We start from the raw sequence: 16,989 nt of genomic DNA on the forward strand, positions 1-16,989 counted from the left end.
ATCCTTTAGAGATGAGCTGAAAAAAAACCCCAAAGCTTACACCACTAGAGAACAAAAAGCCTAGCGCTGACCTCCACCAGATGCTCTGAATTACAGGTGACCTCCAGCAGACCCAGCCAGAGTTTCAAAGACACGCATTTATCACAGCCGCCTTTAATAAATCAGAATTAAGCAGACTTGACACACTTGAAGCCGTTTTGGATGACAATATTACTAATCCACAGAAACCCCCCCAATTAACCAGTGTGCTACTGCCAACAAACACCATCCCGAAACAACCAAGGAAATTAAAACAAAGGAGAGCTTGGAACCGCAGAACCAGCGCGCTGCTCCCAGCAGCCTTGAAATTTTCCCTTGTGCTGTCAGAGTGACTTATTTCTCCCCCCGCTTTTACTCATCTCTGCCACCTTGACAATTTTAACAGAGATTCGGGGCTCGAAAGAAAGGAGGTGGGAACATTCTCTACTTGAGATGTATTTTAAGGTTAATGAGAAAAGCGCTTCCCCCTTTGCTCTGAGTGCGAGCTGTTCCCACCCCCAAACCAGCACAGATCTCCAGCAGCAACCACAGTTCAGCAATCCACAACTTTTGGGCTACAGAGGCAACCAACTGATACACGGGCAACCAAAAACTGGACAGGCTTCTCCTCTTGGCCACCTGGAACCACTGTCAACTCTAGACGGGACTTAAGTCCATCATCTGCAAGGTGAGAAGCTCCACATCCTATTACCAGTCCAGCAAACTGCTTGTGCTCTTCCCTACGACTCCATCTCCACTTCACACAGTGTTATTCAGGAGCTTTGCAAACAAACCTCAGCGGTGTCCCTGCTCCGTGTGATTAAAAAGAAAAAGCAGGCAGGGATTTCACCCCCTCGTCTTAGCAGATGTAGGACTGGTTTGTTAAGGCGTTGGAGCGAGTGCAGAGGAGGGCAACCAAGCTGGGGGAGGGTCTGGAGGGTCTGACCTACGAGGAATGGCTGAGGGAGCTGGGGGTGTTTAGCCTGGAGAAGAGGAGGCTCAGAGGTGACCTTAGTGCAGTCTACAACTACCTGAAGGGAGGTTGTAGTGGGGTGGGAGTCGGCCTCTTCTCCCAGGCAACCAGCGATAGGACAAGAGGACACAGCCTCAAGCTTCACCAGGGGAGGTTCAGGTTGGACATGAGGAAGCATTTCTTCTCAGCAAGGGTCATTAGCCATTGGAAGGGGCTGCCCAGGGAGGTGGTGGAGTCACCATCTCTGGAGGGGTTGAAGAAAAGCCTGGACATGGCACTTAGTGCCCTGGTCTAGTTGCCATGGTGGTGTCAGGGCAATGGTTGGACTCGATGGTCCCAGAGGGCTCTTCCAACCTCATTGATTCTGGGATTCTGTGGCTGTGGGGCACAGCCCAAGCAGCCAGCCCAGGAATAGGGACCGGGCAGGAGGTTGGATACAAAGCCTCACACTTCTGGCTCATATGCTAAATTTAGTCTAGTCTGGTAATGACCTAAAAACAGTTGATGTGGGTTTCTGTGACGCGTGTGGCAGCCTGGTCAGCTTTACTCAGTTCCTAAGAGAAGAACGTGCACGCTGCAAACTCCTCATGTCTTTTGGGTGACTTCGGAAGAACCAAATGGTGAAAAGTCGTTATCAATTCCTGCCTGCACACAACAGCTTTGAGCCAAGAGATTTCAGCTTCTGATCCATCCTATATCTTGGTGAAGAATTAGGGGAACATTTCCCCCCACGCCGGGTGTTTTACATGCTCTTGACCACAATTTTTGTGTATTTAGGAAAAGAAGTAAGAGAAAACTAACACCAGGGACAAGGCAGACTTATTTGCAGAAGCACATAACCTGGCAGCTCAGGACCCTCTTTCCTTTAAGGGGCTTTTCTGCCCTTTGAAGAGCCTTGTAAAAGGAGAGTAAAAGCCTTCAGCATTGTAGCTCCATACACCCAACTGTGCACCCTTTCCCCGAGTGCTCAGGAACAGATTCCCCAGCTGCTATTTGAAATAAAACAAAACCTGCAGAGGATTATGAAGTTCCTCTATCTTAAGACTCGCTTCTTGTGCCTTCCAAGTCTGCAGAAAACTGGTGAGAGAGAGAGCTGCACACACAATATCCCAAAGTGTCCTAATTACACTGAACTTCAGGTAGCAGCGAAGAAACCTGTGACTTTGGAAGCCACCGAGAGGCACAGAGGACAATTTAAGGACTCGCTACTGAGCTGTACATATTCCAAGACTCCTAATAATGCAACTCCTGACCCTGAAGAACCCTGTTGTACCCCAGCCACGCTGAGCAGGAAGCCCTTGCAAATGGATAAACTGAACCCAAAAAAAAAGAAACTACATCAAATGCAATATTCATCAGCAGACAACTAAAACTTTTGGCTCTAACAAGACAGAGGTATTGGTTCAGACTCAAACCAGCCAGTTATAAGTTGTTCTCATACACAATCCCTGCTCACACAACTAACTCCAGAGAAAAACTCATGGAGGAAAGCAGTTTGTAAGGCCCTGAAGCCACATGCACAACGTTGAGAGGAGGCACCAGCAGCCTCAAATCACCTTTGCTAGAATCCCCACGCAGACAACAACCTCACAAAACACATTTCTTGCTATGATTAAACAGGCACAACAGGCAAATCTGCTTTGCTTTACCCTGAATCTTTTTCCGATGCATCACACTGAAGTGACGGAAGATTTTTCTTGTTACAGAGAACTGACATTTAAAAAGTTACAGCAGGTCAATCCATCAATCAGGTTGGAAGAGCCCTCTGGGATCATCAAGTCCAACCATTGCCCTGACACCACCATGCCAACTAGACCAGGGCACTAAGTGCCATGTCCAGGCTTTTCTTAAACCCCTCCAGTGATGGTGACTCCACCACCTCCCTGGGCAGCCCCTTCCAATGCCTAATGACCCTTGCTGAGAAGAAATGCTTCCTAATGTCCAACCTGAACCTCCCCTGGCCAAGCTTGAGGCTGTGTCCTCTTGTCCTATCACTGGTTGCCTGGGAGAAGAGGCCGACTCCCACTTCACTACAACCTCCCTTCAGGTAGTTGTAGACTGCACTAAGGTCACCTCTGAGCCTCCTCTTCTCCAGGCTAAACAACCCCAGCTCCCTCAGCCGTTCCTCGTAGATCAGTCTGAAGGGGCAGATTTTCAGCAAGCAGAAGTCACTATGAAGATGAGTCTCAGGGAGAGGAGCTCCCACTTCGGCATTTGATCGCTCCAAATCCTAAAGCAAGAATCAAATCCTCTAGCTCCAATGTACGCCGAGAATCAAACACACCCCTCTCCTAAACAATCCATACTCTAGATCTGTAAAACTGAGTTTAGCAGCAGCGGATGGGCAGATGGTTTAATTGTCCAGCGGTCGATAAGCCTCGCAGGACTGAACGTCAAGTTCATTTCAGTGGGTCAGCAAATTTTCTTATTTCTTTCCGAGCATACGCACATTTGCGACGTGCTTTTACAAGCAAAAATAGCCCCTTCTCATAGATGCAAGGGCTTAACGTGATGAGTACGTTATTGCTCATCATTTGAATTTTACAATAGTGCCCTGGTCTAGTTGCCATGGTGGTGTCAGGCCAATGGTTGGACTCGATGATCCCAGAGGGCTCTTCCAACCTGATTGATTCTGGGATTCTGTAATATTTTTTGTTTCATTTGGTAAGATTGAAGCCTTAATATTATGCTGGGGAAATTCAAGCAGCGACCAATAATTAAAACAGGGCTTACAGTTTAAATGACTTGCCGAAACCACAGCGGTGGATTTCTTCAGTCTTGTACTTAACCACAACGAGGGTTTTGAGATCTTTCCCCCTGCCCCAGCTGCTGGTGCTGTGGCTCTTCTCCGCGTGGAAAATGAACTGCTTCTGCCTTCTGCAAAGTTAGCAGAGCATTGCTGTTTACTGGCAAAATCTCCTCCTTCTCCACCCAAACAAGGCAAGTATTTAAACTTACCTTTTCATGGCAACCTTCTGGTCACACTGCCAACATCAAACAGAAGAAAACACAGCAGAAACCATGAAGTAATAAAAAAAAAATAGGATATAACTAACTTATAACTTTCTCAGCAGTTGCAAGCACGCCAGAATCTCTTTAAATCCCAGACCTTGGAGCTCTACACAGAACACAGGAGTTCATTACGGTGTCCATGATGTTTAAAAAAAGCATGAAGCAGCACTAGCCGTAAGCTCACGTGCAGCCGCTCCTGTCAGCCACGAGCAGGGCGAGTTAACACCTCCTCGCATACCTTCCCTTTCAAGGAACGCAGACTCCGGTCCTGAGTTACGAGGATCTGATTTCTGACATCTCAACTTTTCAGCTGAGTGTTGTCCCCCCCCAGTCTCTCAAAGCCACATTCTGCTCTCAGGATCTAGGCTTACCCCAATAACCACGCACAGATTCCTCCTCTAGGCCAGGAGTATTAAGTTACCTACGATGCCAGGCTTGTTAAACAAAACATCGATCATTCAGCTTCCTTATTTTCACTGCTTCCCTCATTTCACAACTGGCACAGTGGCAGGTTGAAAGCTTTAAGAAAAAAAAAATAGGAGGTGGCTTCGGTAGCACCGAGGAGTAAGTCAGTATAACCACGCTGAGTCACATCACAGTTAGATTTGACATTTCCAGGCTAAGTGCTTCACTCCTAGAAGGGTTGTTTCTTTACTTCAGCCTTGCTTGCTTTACAATACAAATCAAAAGATTACAAAGCAAGGCCATCACCAAAACTTTGGCAGAAATCAGTCCACAACATGTCATTCTTGTCTGAGTGACTGCCACCGCCAAGCACGAAGCAGATACCTTCAGGAAGCGTCGCAACGCACCCCATGGAGGGCTGCTCCCAAGTACCGGCGACACGGACACATCTCTCACGCAGACCATGAGCTCAGCACAAAAGCAGCCCAGTTATTGGGAGGTTTAAAACTTGCCCTGCTGCTACGTGAAACCAGCACCGTGCACGCGTTCGTGTTCAGCTGGGTTGGCTTTGAAGATTAGAGGGAGAAGGTCAGTGAGTTTGAATTAATGGTATTAGATGGAAGAAAAACATAACTGGTTTTGTTTGACTTCAGCAGAAAGGAAAGAGTAAGAGAGCATCAGCTTCCACCGGCTTTGATTAAATGTATCACCAGGGAGAAGCCTCTCCCCACTCCTAAAGAGAAAAATAAAGAAGGAAAAACAACAACAAAAAATAGGACTTTCCCCAAACAAAACAGGTTGGGAACAGCCAGGACATGAGGGCAAGTTTGGGGCTGCATCCATCAGCAACTCCATGCCATGTTCTCTTCCTTCAGGTTTCAAAAGAACCAGGTTCCTCTCAGTGCACAGAATCACAGAATCAATGAGGTTGGAAGAGCCCTCTGGGATCATCGAGTCCAACCATTGCCCTGACACCACCATGGCAACTAGACCAGGGCACTAAGTGCCATGTCCAGGCTTTTCTTAAACACATCCAGAGATGGTGACTCCACCACCTCCCTGGGCAGCCCCTTCCAATGGCTAATGACCCTTGCTGAGAAGAAATGCTTCCTAATGGCCAACCTGAACCTCCCCTGGCCAAGCTTGAGGCTGTGTCCTCTTGTCCTATCGCTGGTTGCCTGGGAGAAGAGACCGACTCCCACTGCGCTACAACCTCCCTTCAGGTAGTTGTAGACTGCACTAAGGTCACCTCTGAGACTCCTCTTCTCCAGGCTAAACACCCCCAGCTCCCTCAGCCGTTCCTCAGAGGTCAGACCCTCCAGACCCTTCCCCAGCTTGGTCGCCCTCCTCTGGACTCACTCCAACACCTCAACATCTTTCTTGCAGTGCGGGGCCCAGAACTGGACACAGTACTCAAGGTGCGGCCTCACCAGTGCCGAGCACAGACTCTACAGACTGACAGAGCCTCTCCAGCACACAAGCTGAAGCTCACCTTTCAACACCACACCTTGCTCAGGAGCCGGGAGCAGACTGGACACTATTCATCCTCTCTCAACACCATGCACTCATTATGCACACCACCACCTCATCCCCTCTTGTCCACCTCCGTTTGGATATCATCTGTCCCAACACACTCATTAGAAAAGGTCCACAGATGACTGACTAGAAATAATCAGCTGTTACACAGAGAGTACCCAGGCAGTGGGGAAGGCAGCAATGATTTGCACATTTATAATTTACACGCTAAATCCCCCACCACTGCTCTCACAGGAGAGAGTGCTCAAGGCCAGGTGAAAAGCCCGCTGGAATTTGGAAATAATGCTAAATTTATCTAACAATCAACTGTCAGCTTTTAACCTCAACCTTTCACAGGGGATGACAAATGCCTCCAGGGTTAAGCTTCCCTAAAGGGCAGCAACTGTCCTAAATGCAGACTTCTCCTAATGAAAACACCACAAATTTAAAACATTCATTTTTAAGGGAGTATCACAAAAAGAAAAATTAAAGCAAGCTACAGCCAGATAGTGCAAAACGTTTCAGAATCATCCACCCAGACGCTTTATTTGTACAATCTCAAAGAAAATATTTTACGCTTCTTTCTTCCAGCATTTAGTACCCAAGGAAAGCACGTACCAGCAAAACACAATCCCTTCTGGAAAGCAGCATCTGACCCTCTGAAAACAATCGAAAATGGCTATCCTAAAAATCCCTTCCTCACACTGAGTCACTAATATCTGCAAGTCCACACCACCTCCCGTGCTTTCCTCTCTGGATCACGCAGAATATCCAGGTGTGCTCTGTAATTCGCAGTTTAAAAGGGATTAGAGTCGTCAGACCCCCAGCACCTCAGTTTAAAAACAATACACACAGATCCAGCCCCTACCCGATTCAAATCACAGAATCACAGAATCATTTGGGTTGGAAAAGACCTTTGAGATCATCGAGTCCACCCATTAACCCAGCACTGCCAAGGCCACCACTAACCCATGGCCCTCAGCACCACATCTACACGGCTTTTAAATCCCCCCAGGGATGGGGACTCCACCACTGCCCTGGGCAGCCTGTGCCAGTGCTTGACAACCCTTGCCATGAAGAACTTGTCCCTGATCTCCAATCTAAACCTCCCCTGGTGCAACTTGAGGCCGGTTCCTCTCATCCCATCACTTGTTACCTGGGAGAAGAGACCGACCCCGCCTCGCTACACCCTCCTTTCAGGCAGTTGTAGAGAGCGAGAAGGTCTCCCCTCAGCCTCCTTTTCTCCAGGCTAAACCCCCCCAGGTCCCTCAGCCGCTCCTCATCACACTTGTGCTCCAGACCCTTCACCAGCTTCGTTGCCCTTCTCTGAAACACCTAATGGCAAGAAAATGGACTGTGAGTGATTTCGCTTCTCTTGGAAGGCTGAATCAATTTGCTCCAGGGAATAAGTCAAATGATTTAAGACTAGAGGACAGCTCTTGGAAGCTGCAACAGTAACAAAAAAAAAGTATAGTATCATAGAATCACAGACTGGTTTGGGTTGGAAGGGACCTTAGAGACCATCTAGTTCCAACCCCCCTGCCACAGGCAGGGACACCTTCCACCAGACCAGGTTGCACAAAATCCCATGCAAGGCCCAAATCCAGCACCAGCCCCAGTTTGCACAGAATCATTAAAGGCTACACAAGCCCAAGAGGGAGTGAAATCACCTTTTACAAGGGGACTACATCCACTCTCAATCTCAGATCATTATCAGAGGCTGAGGAACTGGAAGAAGATGGAGACCAAAGATGAGGAGATAGCGTTTAGAGGTGAGTAGCCACAAGGCCAAAGGGACTTCCTTATTGCAGTCTACAACTACCTGAAGGGAGGTTGTAGCGCAGTGGGAGGCGGCCTCTTCTCCCAGGCAACTAGTGATAGGACAAGAGGACACAGCCTCAAGCTTCGCCAGGGGAGGTTCAGGTTGGACATTAGGAAGCATTTCTTCTCAGCAAGGGTCATTAGCCATTGGAAGGGGCTGCCCAGGGAGGTGGTGGAGTCACCGTCTCTGGAGGGGTTTAAGTAAAGCCTGGACATGGCACTTAGTGCCATGGTCTAGTTGCCATGGTGGTGTCAGGGCAACGGTTGAACTCGATGAACCCAGAGGTCTCTTCCAACCTGGTTGATTCTGTGATTCTGTGACTGAGCTGGGCCAGGAGGAGGAAGAGCCTCGCAGAGACTAAGCACAGACTGCCTTAGCGACGAGTAAGCGAGTGCTTGTACTTCCCTGCAACAGCTGACCAGTACTCAACGTGTATCAGCGTCAAGGCACAAACAATTCTGAACATTTCAAGAAGGTGGAAAAAAGGAGTAAAAATTAGCGTGGGGGTTGGGAATGAGAACTGCATAGTTCTGCCAGCAGTAAAACCAACTTGGATCATCTCTCTGGGATACAGTAGGAGATCCATCGCACGGGGTGTTTTCTAACAGCGAGGGCAGTTACAGAATCACAGAATCAACCAGGTTGGAAGAGCCCTCTGGGATCATCAAGTCCAACCATTGCCCTGACACCACCATGCCAACTAGACCACGGCACTAAGTGCCATGTCCAGGCTTTTCTTAAACACAGCCAGAGATGGTGACTCCACCACCTCCCTGGGCAGCCCCTTCCAATGGCTAATGACCCTTGCTGAGGAGAAATGCTTCCTAATGTCCAACCTGAACCTCCCCTGGCCAAGCTTGAGGCTGTGTCCTCTTGTCCTCGCGCTGGTTGCCTGGGAGAAGAGGCCGACTCCCACTGCACTACAACCTCCCTTCAGGTAGTTGTAGACTGCACTAAGGTCACCTCTGAGCCTCTTCTCCTCCAGGCTAAACACCCCCAGCTCCCTCAGACGTTCCTCATAGGTCAGACCCTCCAGACCCTTCACCACCTTGGTCGCCCTCCTCTGCACTCGCTCCAACACCTCAACATCTTTCTTGACGTGCGGGGCCCAGAACTGGACACAGGATTCAAGTGCGGCCTCACCAGTGCCGAGTACAGAGGGACGATCCCTGCCCCAGACCGGTTGGCTACGCTATTCCTAACAGAAATAGTTCATCCACAAGCTCCCTGCTAGAATCGACAGGCACCGGCACACAGGCTGCATGACCTAGTAGAAACTCGAGGTGGCAAGGTCGTGTGATTCTTCAGTCACGCGAGCTTTATTTTGGTGAAGAAAAACAAAGAGCCACGCTCTGTGTTCATCATTCCAGAAATACACGGACAAAATCCACAGGGAAATGGAGGGAGTGAAAGGAGGGAAGCTGAATGCTCACAGTGAGGCACACAATGACACGCTGAACTCCTATACGCACACCCACATCTATAATTCACGTTCAATATTAAAAAAATAAATGTTATTCAGCAATCTCTCATCTCTGCTGCCAGAATAGTGTCCAGAACCGCAGGATAACAAAGCAGAAAATTCAGACACCGCTCCCTCAGCATCGCATCACCTCTAATTTAAGCAGACAATAAAACAGAGAGCTATTTGGCTGGGAACCCACTTCACAGGGGAGCCTGTCACTTTAACTGTGGGCACTTTCCTGTCTTAACAACAACCTGTTATGTGTTTATCCTGGTTATGACTCCGATTAAATCACGGTTTAAGAAGGGCACCAAGTACCAACAGGTGCTGAGAACATTAAGTTATACTGCAACTAGCAATCGCTCAACGCTGGGGTGGTTTCAGATACACCCTTCCCTTCCTAACAGCCCAACTCCTGCTGCTTCACCTTGCTTGAAGGGAGAAAAAAAAAAATAAGAAAGCAATCAATGAGGAAAAAAAATATATCAGGACTCTTAATTTAAGCACTCCTTCACTTTTGCTTGCAAAAGGATAGAGGCCAGGGAGGGCAGAGGGCTCCAAGGACAGGATCCTGCCCAAGAAGTGAGCTGCAGCGGGGCAGGATCGTGCCAACCACCACCCTGCCCTCAGGCAGCCCCCGTGGTCCTCGGGCATCTCCCCCTCGGAGGCAGCAAACGTGGAGCCTTCATGGAGCAAGGTGCCACCACCTTCTCCCAGAGCGGTCCAGTGGTGAGGTGTGAGCTCCACGCACCCAACCCTCCGAAGGAGGCACTCCGCACCCTGCAGGATTTACTCCCTGGGCTTCCAGATGAACAGTCTGCTCGACCTGCTCCGGGTACAACAGGTAGGCACGAGGTAAGGCAGCAATTAAGCACGTATTTGACGGAGCGATTAATTGGTGTTCTTCTAAAAAAGAAAGTAAGGAAACACTCCGAAAGAGCACACCTCTGCTTTCCATGAGCTCAAGAGAGGAGGGCAGCAGCACAACACCGGGCAGCTCCTCCTGCTTGCCATGAAGCAAGTCCAGCAGCCTCAAGGCTTTGCTTACAAGCTTTAAACAAGACTGTTTTTTTATGGTTTTAAAAAAAAAAAGAAGCTAATTTTAATGGCAGTGCACAACGATAACCAGAACGAGGACAAAACGCGAGCTGTACTTACATGAAGATTAAATGTAGTATTTCCCTGGCAAACGAAGCAATGCAGAGCCTCATCGGGGGGCATCTTGGGCTTAATCCTACATATTAAGACTTTAACAGGGTCTGCAAGATTCGCAGCCACGCTCGAAGCCAACGTTATTGGCTGCCGCTGCTAAGAAACGTCGGGCACGTGGGAGTGCGCTCAGCGAGACGCGCTTCCAAAAGCTTGCCGGGATTGTAACACAGTCGTGATGACACTTAAAAACAAGCACCTACTACACATCCAAGCCTGCCTAGATCACAGCACAGCGTCACTAAAAAAGACAGGAGAAATATCAAGCGCACCCTTCGAGATACAGCAGCAGGAAGGAGAGCAGGGACACCATTTTACACGGCGAGCTGCTTGTTTTACTGAAAAAAAGCAGCACACGCAGGATTTCAAACTGTTACTACAAAGAAAACAGCCTCCACGATTTGTTTAATCAGCATTTAGTAATCTAAATGCCAGTTTAGTCTTAAGAACGGGGTACCATAAGCATAATCCTACAGACGACTGCCATACTGAAAACCAAACCCACCGCTTCGAGTCTGGGGAATGAGATGGAGAAACAGTTAAAATGACCCGAACGCAGAGCGATACAAAGGCTTTATTTTTCCTATTTTAAATAGGGCTGGGATGTTAAGCTGGAGCAGGCCCTCTGCTCCAAGCAGTCTCAACCAAATCCATATTCTCCAGTTTCATCTCAACGGCCACCGCAATTAGATGATTAAGCAGGTGCAGCGCGCTTTCAGGTCTGTTCGACAAGCCCCAGCTTCAATAGCCTCCACGATCAAACTGACAAGGCAACAATGGAAGAGTGAACTTACAGTCCCAGCCAAGAGCCCGTCCTTTCCAGAGGGGGGGGAAAAAAAATCCAGCCGCCAGCAAAGACGCCGCATTCAGCTCTAAAAGCAGCAAGATGATACCCTTGAAAGTTGTCATTTAGGCAACAAAGATGATTTATTTTTTCCCCTCTAGTTGGTTTGGGTTTGGGAGGATGATCAGTGGATTTAAAGTTTTCATAAGAGCAGGTAGAACTATACGTTGAGCTGCGTTTAGCTGGATTTTATTTATAAGCCACAACCTGTGCCAGCATTTCTGACCGCTGTGGGGGAGGCAGGGTGGAGGGGGGGGCTCTCCCGGTTCTGAAACGGGGCCGTCGCCACGTCTTTGTGCGTTTTGAAGCACCACCACACGATTCCCCTCCTCCCTGGAGACCTCATTAAAACGGAGCCCCAGAAGTAGAGCAGAAAGAAGCGTAGCGTGACATTTTCAAATTTACATTCGTAAAAGTTTCCAGAAATGTCTATCCCTTAAAAAAAAAAAACCAAACAAAACACAAAACACAACAACAACAAACCACCACCAAACCCTACCAAAACAAGACATTCCAGCGCACACGCTCTTCCCCTGGGGACAGGCCAAAGAGAACAAAGCCACGTGACCGTCCTCTTGCTCAACCCGACTCTTGGAAGGTGTTCAAGTAGGATGATAAGTGCGGTGTAAGCCTATAATGAACATAAAAAGGAATTTATCCCAAATGTAAACTGTGTCCTACCCTTTGCCTCAGCCGATCTCAGCGGAGCAAACACAGGGAGTTTTGCGATTACAAAATACTCCGCAGGTAAACTAAGGAGCTTTGTACCTTTATTCTCCTTGACTCAGGAGGAGCCTAAAATTAGACAGGAGCACAACGCTCGGTGTATTACACTCCCCGGCAGCTCCGACGCACGTTACAAACCTTCAGCTCTGTAAACTGGTCAGAACGGGGAGATTCAAATGAAGCTCGGCCACTATTTATAATTCCTTTCATGCACAGAACAGGGTGACACTTCCCTTTTCCAGCTCCGACGCTTAAAAATAGAGCTCGGGGACTACAACCCAGCCAGCAGCACCTATCCACAAAAGGAGGAAAATAAATCAGCGCAAAATAAACTCCCGTCCAAGGGGAGGCTGCGAACAGCTCGCCCTCGAGCGCCCGCCTTGCTCCCCGGCGCAGAACAATAAACCCCGGCTTGGAACCGCCGCAGCCGGTGGAAAACAGCCCCGTGGTGCTGGGGGGGGGCTGTGGGGTGCTGGGGTGCGTCCCCCCAGGGGTGTAAACATGCTGGCTGGGGCACCCCATCAGCTGCCGGCTCGCTCCGCCCCGGCCCCGGTTTCCGGGTAGTAACAGAGCAGCCAATCCGCAGAGTTGCGAGCTCTGCCCGAGGCCTCTCGCCTGCAAACACGGCTCCGAGGCCAGCAGCTTGCCCCAAAGCTGGGGGGGAACCGGGGATGGGATCCCCTCGCTCCAGCACCCCACAGTCCTGGGGCTACCTGGAGAGGCCTGGCCTTGAGCTCGAGCGCTCGCCAGCAAGCCCACAGGGCATCCCCACGCTGCCAGGCTGCTGGTGAGCGGGTCCCCGAGGTGTTTTGGGGGGCACGGAGCCTCCCTGCAGAGCCATGCTCGCAGGTGGGGTGCACAGGTCCCCCCCACTCTATGGGTGACACACGTCACCCAGGAAACTTCAGCGAGGGGGTGGGGGGCCAGCAGCAGCCCCCCAAGAGGGGAGGACGGCAGCACAGCTCCCCTCTGCAGGCCCTTCCCCAGCGTTCGCCCGACGTCGCGATGGGGAGAGAAACAATGAGTGACTCAGAGTTTCAGCACAAAATCGTCCGGGCGATTATTAAACATCAGGTTCAACACATTAACGCGCACACACGGAGCTTCTGCCCCCTCAGCCCAGCCCCAGAGAGCCGAGCAACCTCTCCCCTTCCCTGGCTCACAAAGAGGCATCCACAAAAGGACACGGACGTGTTAGGATTGAAAATCGGAATAATAAAAAGACCCCACTCGGCTCCTAAACCTGTCAGAGCAGGAGAAGGCAGCGGTGTTATTCGCTCTGCCCATCACCCCCTCCCTACTCAAAAAGGTAGCCCTTGGCAGGCCATAAATCCCTGCCATTATTCTCCACGGGAGACACGAAAAGGGGCTGAAAAGGGAAACTGTAACGAAAATGGCAGCGAAAGGGGGAAAAGGAAAGAAAAAAATAAAAAGAAAACCCAACACGACAACAAAACCCTCGAGCTCTGGGGAGGAGCAGCCTTCAAGCACATTCCTTCAGATGAGCCCCTTCTCCTTTGGTCACCACCTCCTCGCTCCCACGGCTCAAACCAAACCCTTTCTTTCCCATCAGCTTCCAGAGGGGAAGATTCCCCAGGGAAGCGTCTCGGGAGCCCGGGCCTAGCGAGCTGAGCTCACCCCGGGCAGACAAACAAACAAAAAAAAAAAAGGCTGGGGAGAGAGGAGTGGTGAGGGAGTCATCTGACACATCCAACTTCCTAAGTTTGTTGTCCGCAGGAGACCGACTGCTCTAACCCTCACCCCTCTCCAAACACCAGGAAGGCTGCGGCGACAATAACAAGAGCTTCGCTTTTTTGGAAAAGCTTTGGGTTTCTTTTGTCAAGGGAGGAGGGAAGAAAAAGAGCAGAACGGAAACTACCCAGCGTCGGGAGGAATGCCAGATATTCGGGGCTTTCTACCTACCACCGCACGGCCCGGCCGCCGCTGGAAACACAGAGCGAGCGAAGCCACTTCAGAAAAACCTGCTCTTTGTCTCCTAAAATGCTGCGATCGCTGGAAATGCCGGCTACAAATCGAACAAAAAAGGGGGAAAAAATATAAAGAGAGAGGGGGAGGGGAAAGGAGAGCAGCAGCGGAGGCAGGTTGGGCCTCAGTCCCTCTCCGGCACAGACCTTTTGCCAGACTATCCCCAAGGAAGATTTTATTTTCCCCCCACACACACCAAACAGCTGGAATCCCCGACCCTCCTCCCGGTGCGATTAAGCATCGATCGCAACTGGCGTTCGGCGGAGTACGACACGTGTGTAACTTTAAACCCCCGGATAAAAATAGCTCCGATTCGAGCACGATCGGTAGTCATTTCCTATTTGCTTAAAAACAAGGCGAAAATAAAAAAATATATACCAAGAGCAGCTTTGTGGAGAGAAACGCGCAGGGCTGAAACGTCAAACAGAAGTTTCCTTCGATAAGCCACCCTCAACGCCACAAACAGGAGCGGTGCCGCTCCTCCCCCCCTCCCTTTCCCAAAAAAAAAACCCCACACAAAATCCAAGTTAAGTTTGTTTATCTCTCTCTGGAAACGAAATCAGACCCGTTTCTCGACACCCCCCCCGCTCCGCTGCCTCGACATCGCCAAGTTAGAGCCACCAGACCCGAGTCCTGCTGTCGGGCAGGTTCAGTCAACAGAGCTGAAAAACCTTTCGGCCACTCTTGTCATTTGTGCCCCTTCTCGGCACACACCTTGTAAACAAAAAAAAAAAAAAACAAACCCTATTAATAAAACCAATCCTAGAAGCAAATTCCCAACGATATTTTTCCAACGCCACCCACACTCCAGACAGAGAGAGAGAAAAAAGGATTCGCCACCCTGGAAAGGGCCAAGAATAAAAATAAGGAGGAAAAATATAAACAGATGTATGGCAGAAGGGGGTGGGGGGGGGGGGGGGAATAATAAAAATAATAAAGCCTGACCTAACTGGGAGTGTTACATAAATGGGACCTTGAGGTGGGCTGTGGGCCCTGGAGCCCTTCGCTCACCCCCTCGTCACCCAGCCACGGGTCTGCCATGAGCCAGGCCCCGTGGGGGCCCCCCCCCCCCAAATTAAATCCCTAAGCTGGCACCAGAAGCTTCGTGAACCGCAGGCTGAAAACAGGGAATAAATAATAATAAACACCACAAAAGCCTTTCTTTGGGCTGTGGCTGCGGGAGCTGCTCGCCCCCCCCCCCCCTCCGCGGCTGAGGGTGGGCGAGGGGGGGTGCAGGGCACCCAGCCTGGGGGGGCCTTCACCAAGGGGGGGGGAACCTGCAGGGCCACCCCCAGCACAGCCCGGCTGGGGGCTGTCAGGCCACGGAGGGGGATGAACCCCCTCAAAATAGGGGAAGAGTTTGGGGGGGGGTTTAGGCCTCCCCCCGGTAAGGGGGGGCCCTCACCCGCCTGGGGGGGCAGGTCCAAGCCCCAGCTCTGGGGAGAGGCCTAGGTCTGGCCTCGGAAAGGGGCGCTGCCGCCGCACAGAGGGCTGGGGAGGGGGGGGACACCAGAGGGGGGTCCCCGGTGCCGCCTCCCCTCCGCGGTGCAGGCCCGGCCGAGGAGGCGGGTTCGCCCCCCGGGGCTGCCGGCGGAGCGGGGGGGGGGGTTTGGGGGGGGAGGGGGGGGGGGATGGTGCGGGAAGGATACAGCTTGACCACGTCGGTGTCCATCCGCCTCTTGCCCGGGCTGGGGGAGGACATGGTGGCCGCGGCCGCCCCCGCTGCTCCGGGCGGGCTGTCAGCGCCGCCGCTGCCGTGAACCGGGGCCGCTCGGTACCGAGGGGAGCGGGGGGGCGCCGGGCTCCGAGCCGCTGGGACCCCCCCCGCCGCCGCTGCTGTCGCCGCCGCCGCCGCCCTCCTCCTCGTGCGGTGCCGCCGGTGTCGGTGCCGCCGCCCGGGCCCCCCCCGCGCCGCGCCGCCTCGCGCTGCCTCAGCCGTGAGCCCCGCTCCGGTCGCCTCTGCCGGAGCCTCTCTCTGGACCCCTGACGTCACCCGCACTGACCTCATCGCCCCGCACCGTCCCCATTGGTTGCAGCCGGTAACGCCGCGCAGGTCCCGCCCACCCCGCTGCATGCTGGGAGTTGTAGTGCGGGCGGGGGGCGAGGGGAGAGTGTTGGCAGGACCGCGGGTTCGAGACCCCGGAGGGGCCACCACCCGGTGGAACGCCAAGACGGGGTGGCCGGTGTCACCTGGGGGACGCCACCAACGAACCTACATCACAAACCCAGCGTGCGGCCAGGCCTCGCGTCACGAGTCATCACAGCAGCTTCCCGGTGTGACATCAGCAAAGCATTTCCCGGTGCCTCAGTTTACCCAACCGGATGGGGCGGGGGGGGGAGGCCCCCGCCAGCGCCCCGGAGGTGACAGTGGGGCACGTGGCGATGACACTAATGAGCACGTCCACGCCTGGGGCGGACACCCCACATTCCTGACCCCAGCATCACCCCAAAAGTTGCTCCGACGCTTCCTCCCCGCCCGGGGAGGAGACGTGGCCGAGGAACCCCAAAACATCCGAGAAAAGGGGTAACGTCACCCCTCAAGTGTGTGTGTGTGGGGGGGTGATTTCCTCCATTTAATGCCCCATCACACCCCTGTGGCCCAAGTGGGGCTGGGGCAGGAGGTAACGCACTGAGGGGAGCAGCAGCAGAGAGAATTTTTGGGGTACGGGGGACCACAATATCATCCTGGCCCTTTTGGGGTACCTTAAGACCACTCTTGCAGCACCCAGCCCCCCAGACGTGGGTGTACACGAGGTTTGGGGGCCCTCTGAGCCCTTTTGGGTCTGAAAATTGGGGTGCGTGGGCAGGGGTGGTGGCTGGTCTTGCCCACCCCGGCATGGGGACAGTTTCCCCCCATCCTGGGTGCACCCCATGGTTTGTGGGGTGGTTCCCTGACCATGACAGGGACAAAGTAGAGATGGGTGGGGGGGGAAAAGGGGGTGTCAGCAGCCATGGGGAACGGGGGAGATGTGGGGAATAAGGGAAGCCATGGGGAGTTGTGGGAAACCATTGGA

The 16,989-nt window shown here is 52.0% G+C and overlaps 1 protein-coding gene across 1 annotated transcript in view; it reads right to left on the bottom strand.

Moving 5' to 3' along the window:
* The window catches only part of UBE2H (ubiquitin conjugating enzyme E2 H), a 68,593-nt gene extending 52,650 nt beyond the window's left edge, over positions 1 to 15,943 (bottom strand). The window contains exon 1 of the mRNA XM_068402204.1: positions 15,625 to 15,943. Coding sequence (XP_068258305.1) covers positions 15,625 to 15,677 — 53 coding nt within the window. The 5' untranslated portion in view covers positions 15,678 to 15,943. The remainder of the gene's footprint in view (positions 1 to 15,624) is intronic.
* Positions 15,944 to 16,989: the final 1,046 nt, after the last annotated feature.

The sequence above is a fragment of the Nyctibius grandis genome, chromosome 5 (assembly GCF_013368605.1).
Source record: "Nyctibius grandis isolate bNycGra1 chromosome 5, bNycGra1.pri, whole genome shotgun sequence".
NCBI classification, from domain to species: domain Eukaryota; kingdom Metazoa; phylum Chordata; class Aves; order Nyctibiiformes; family Nyctibiidae; genus Nyctibius; species Nyctibius grandis.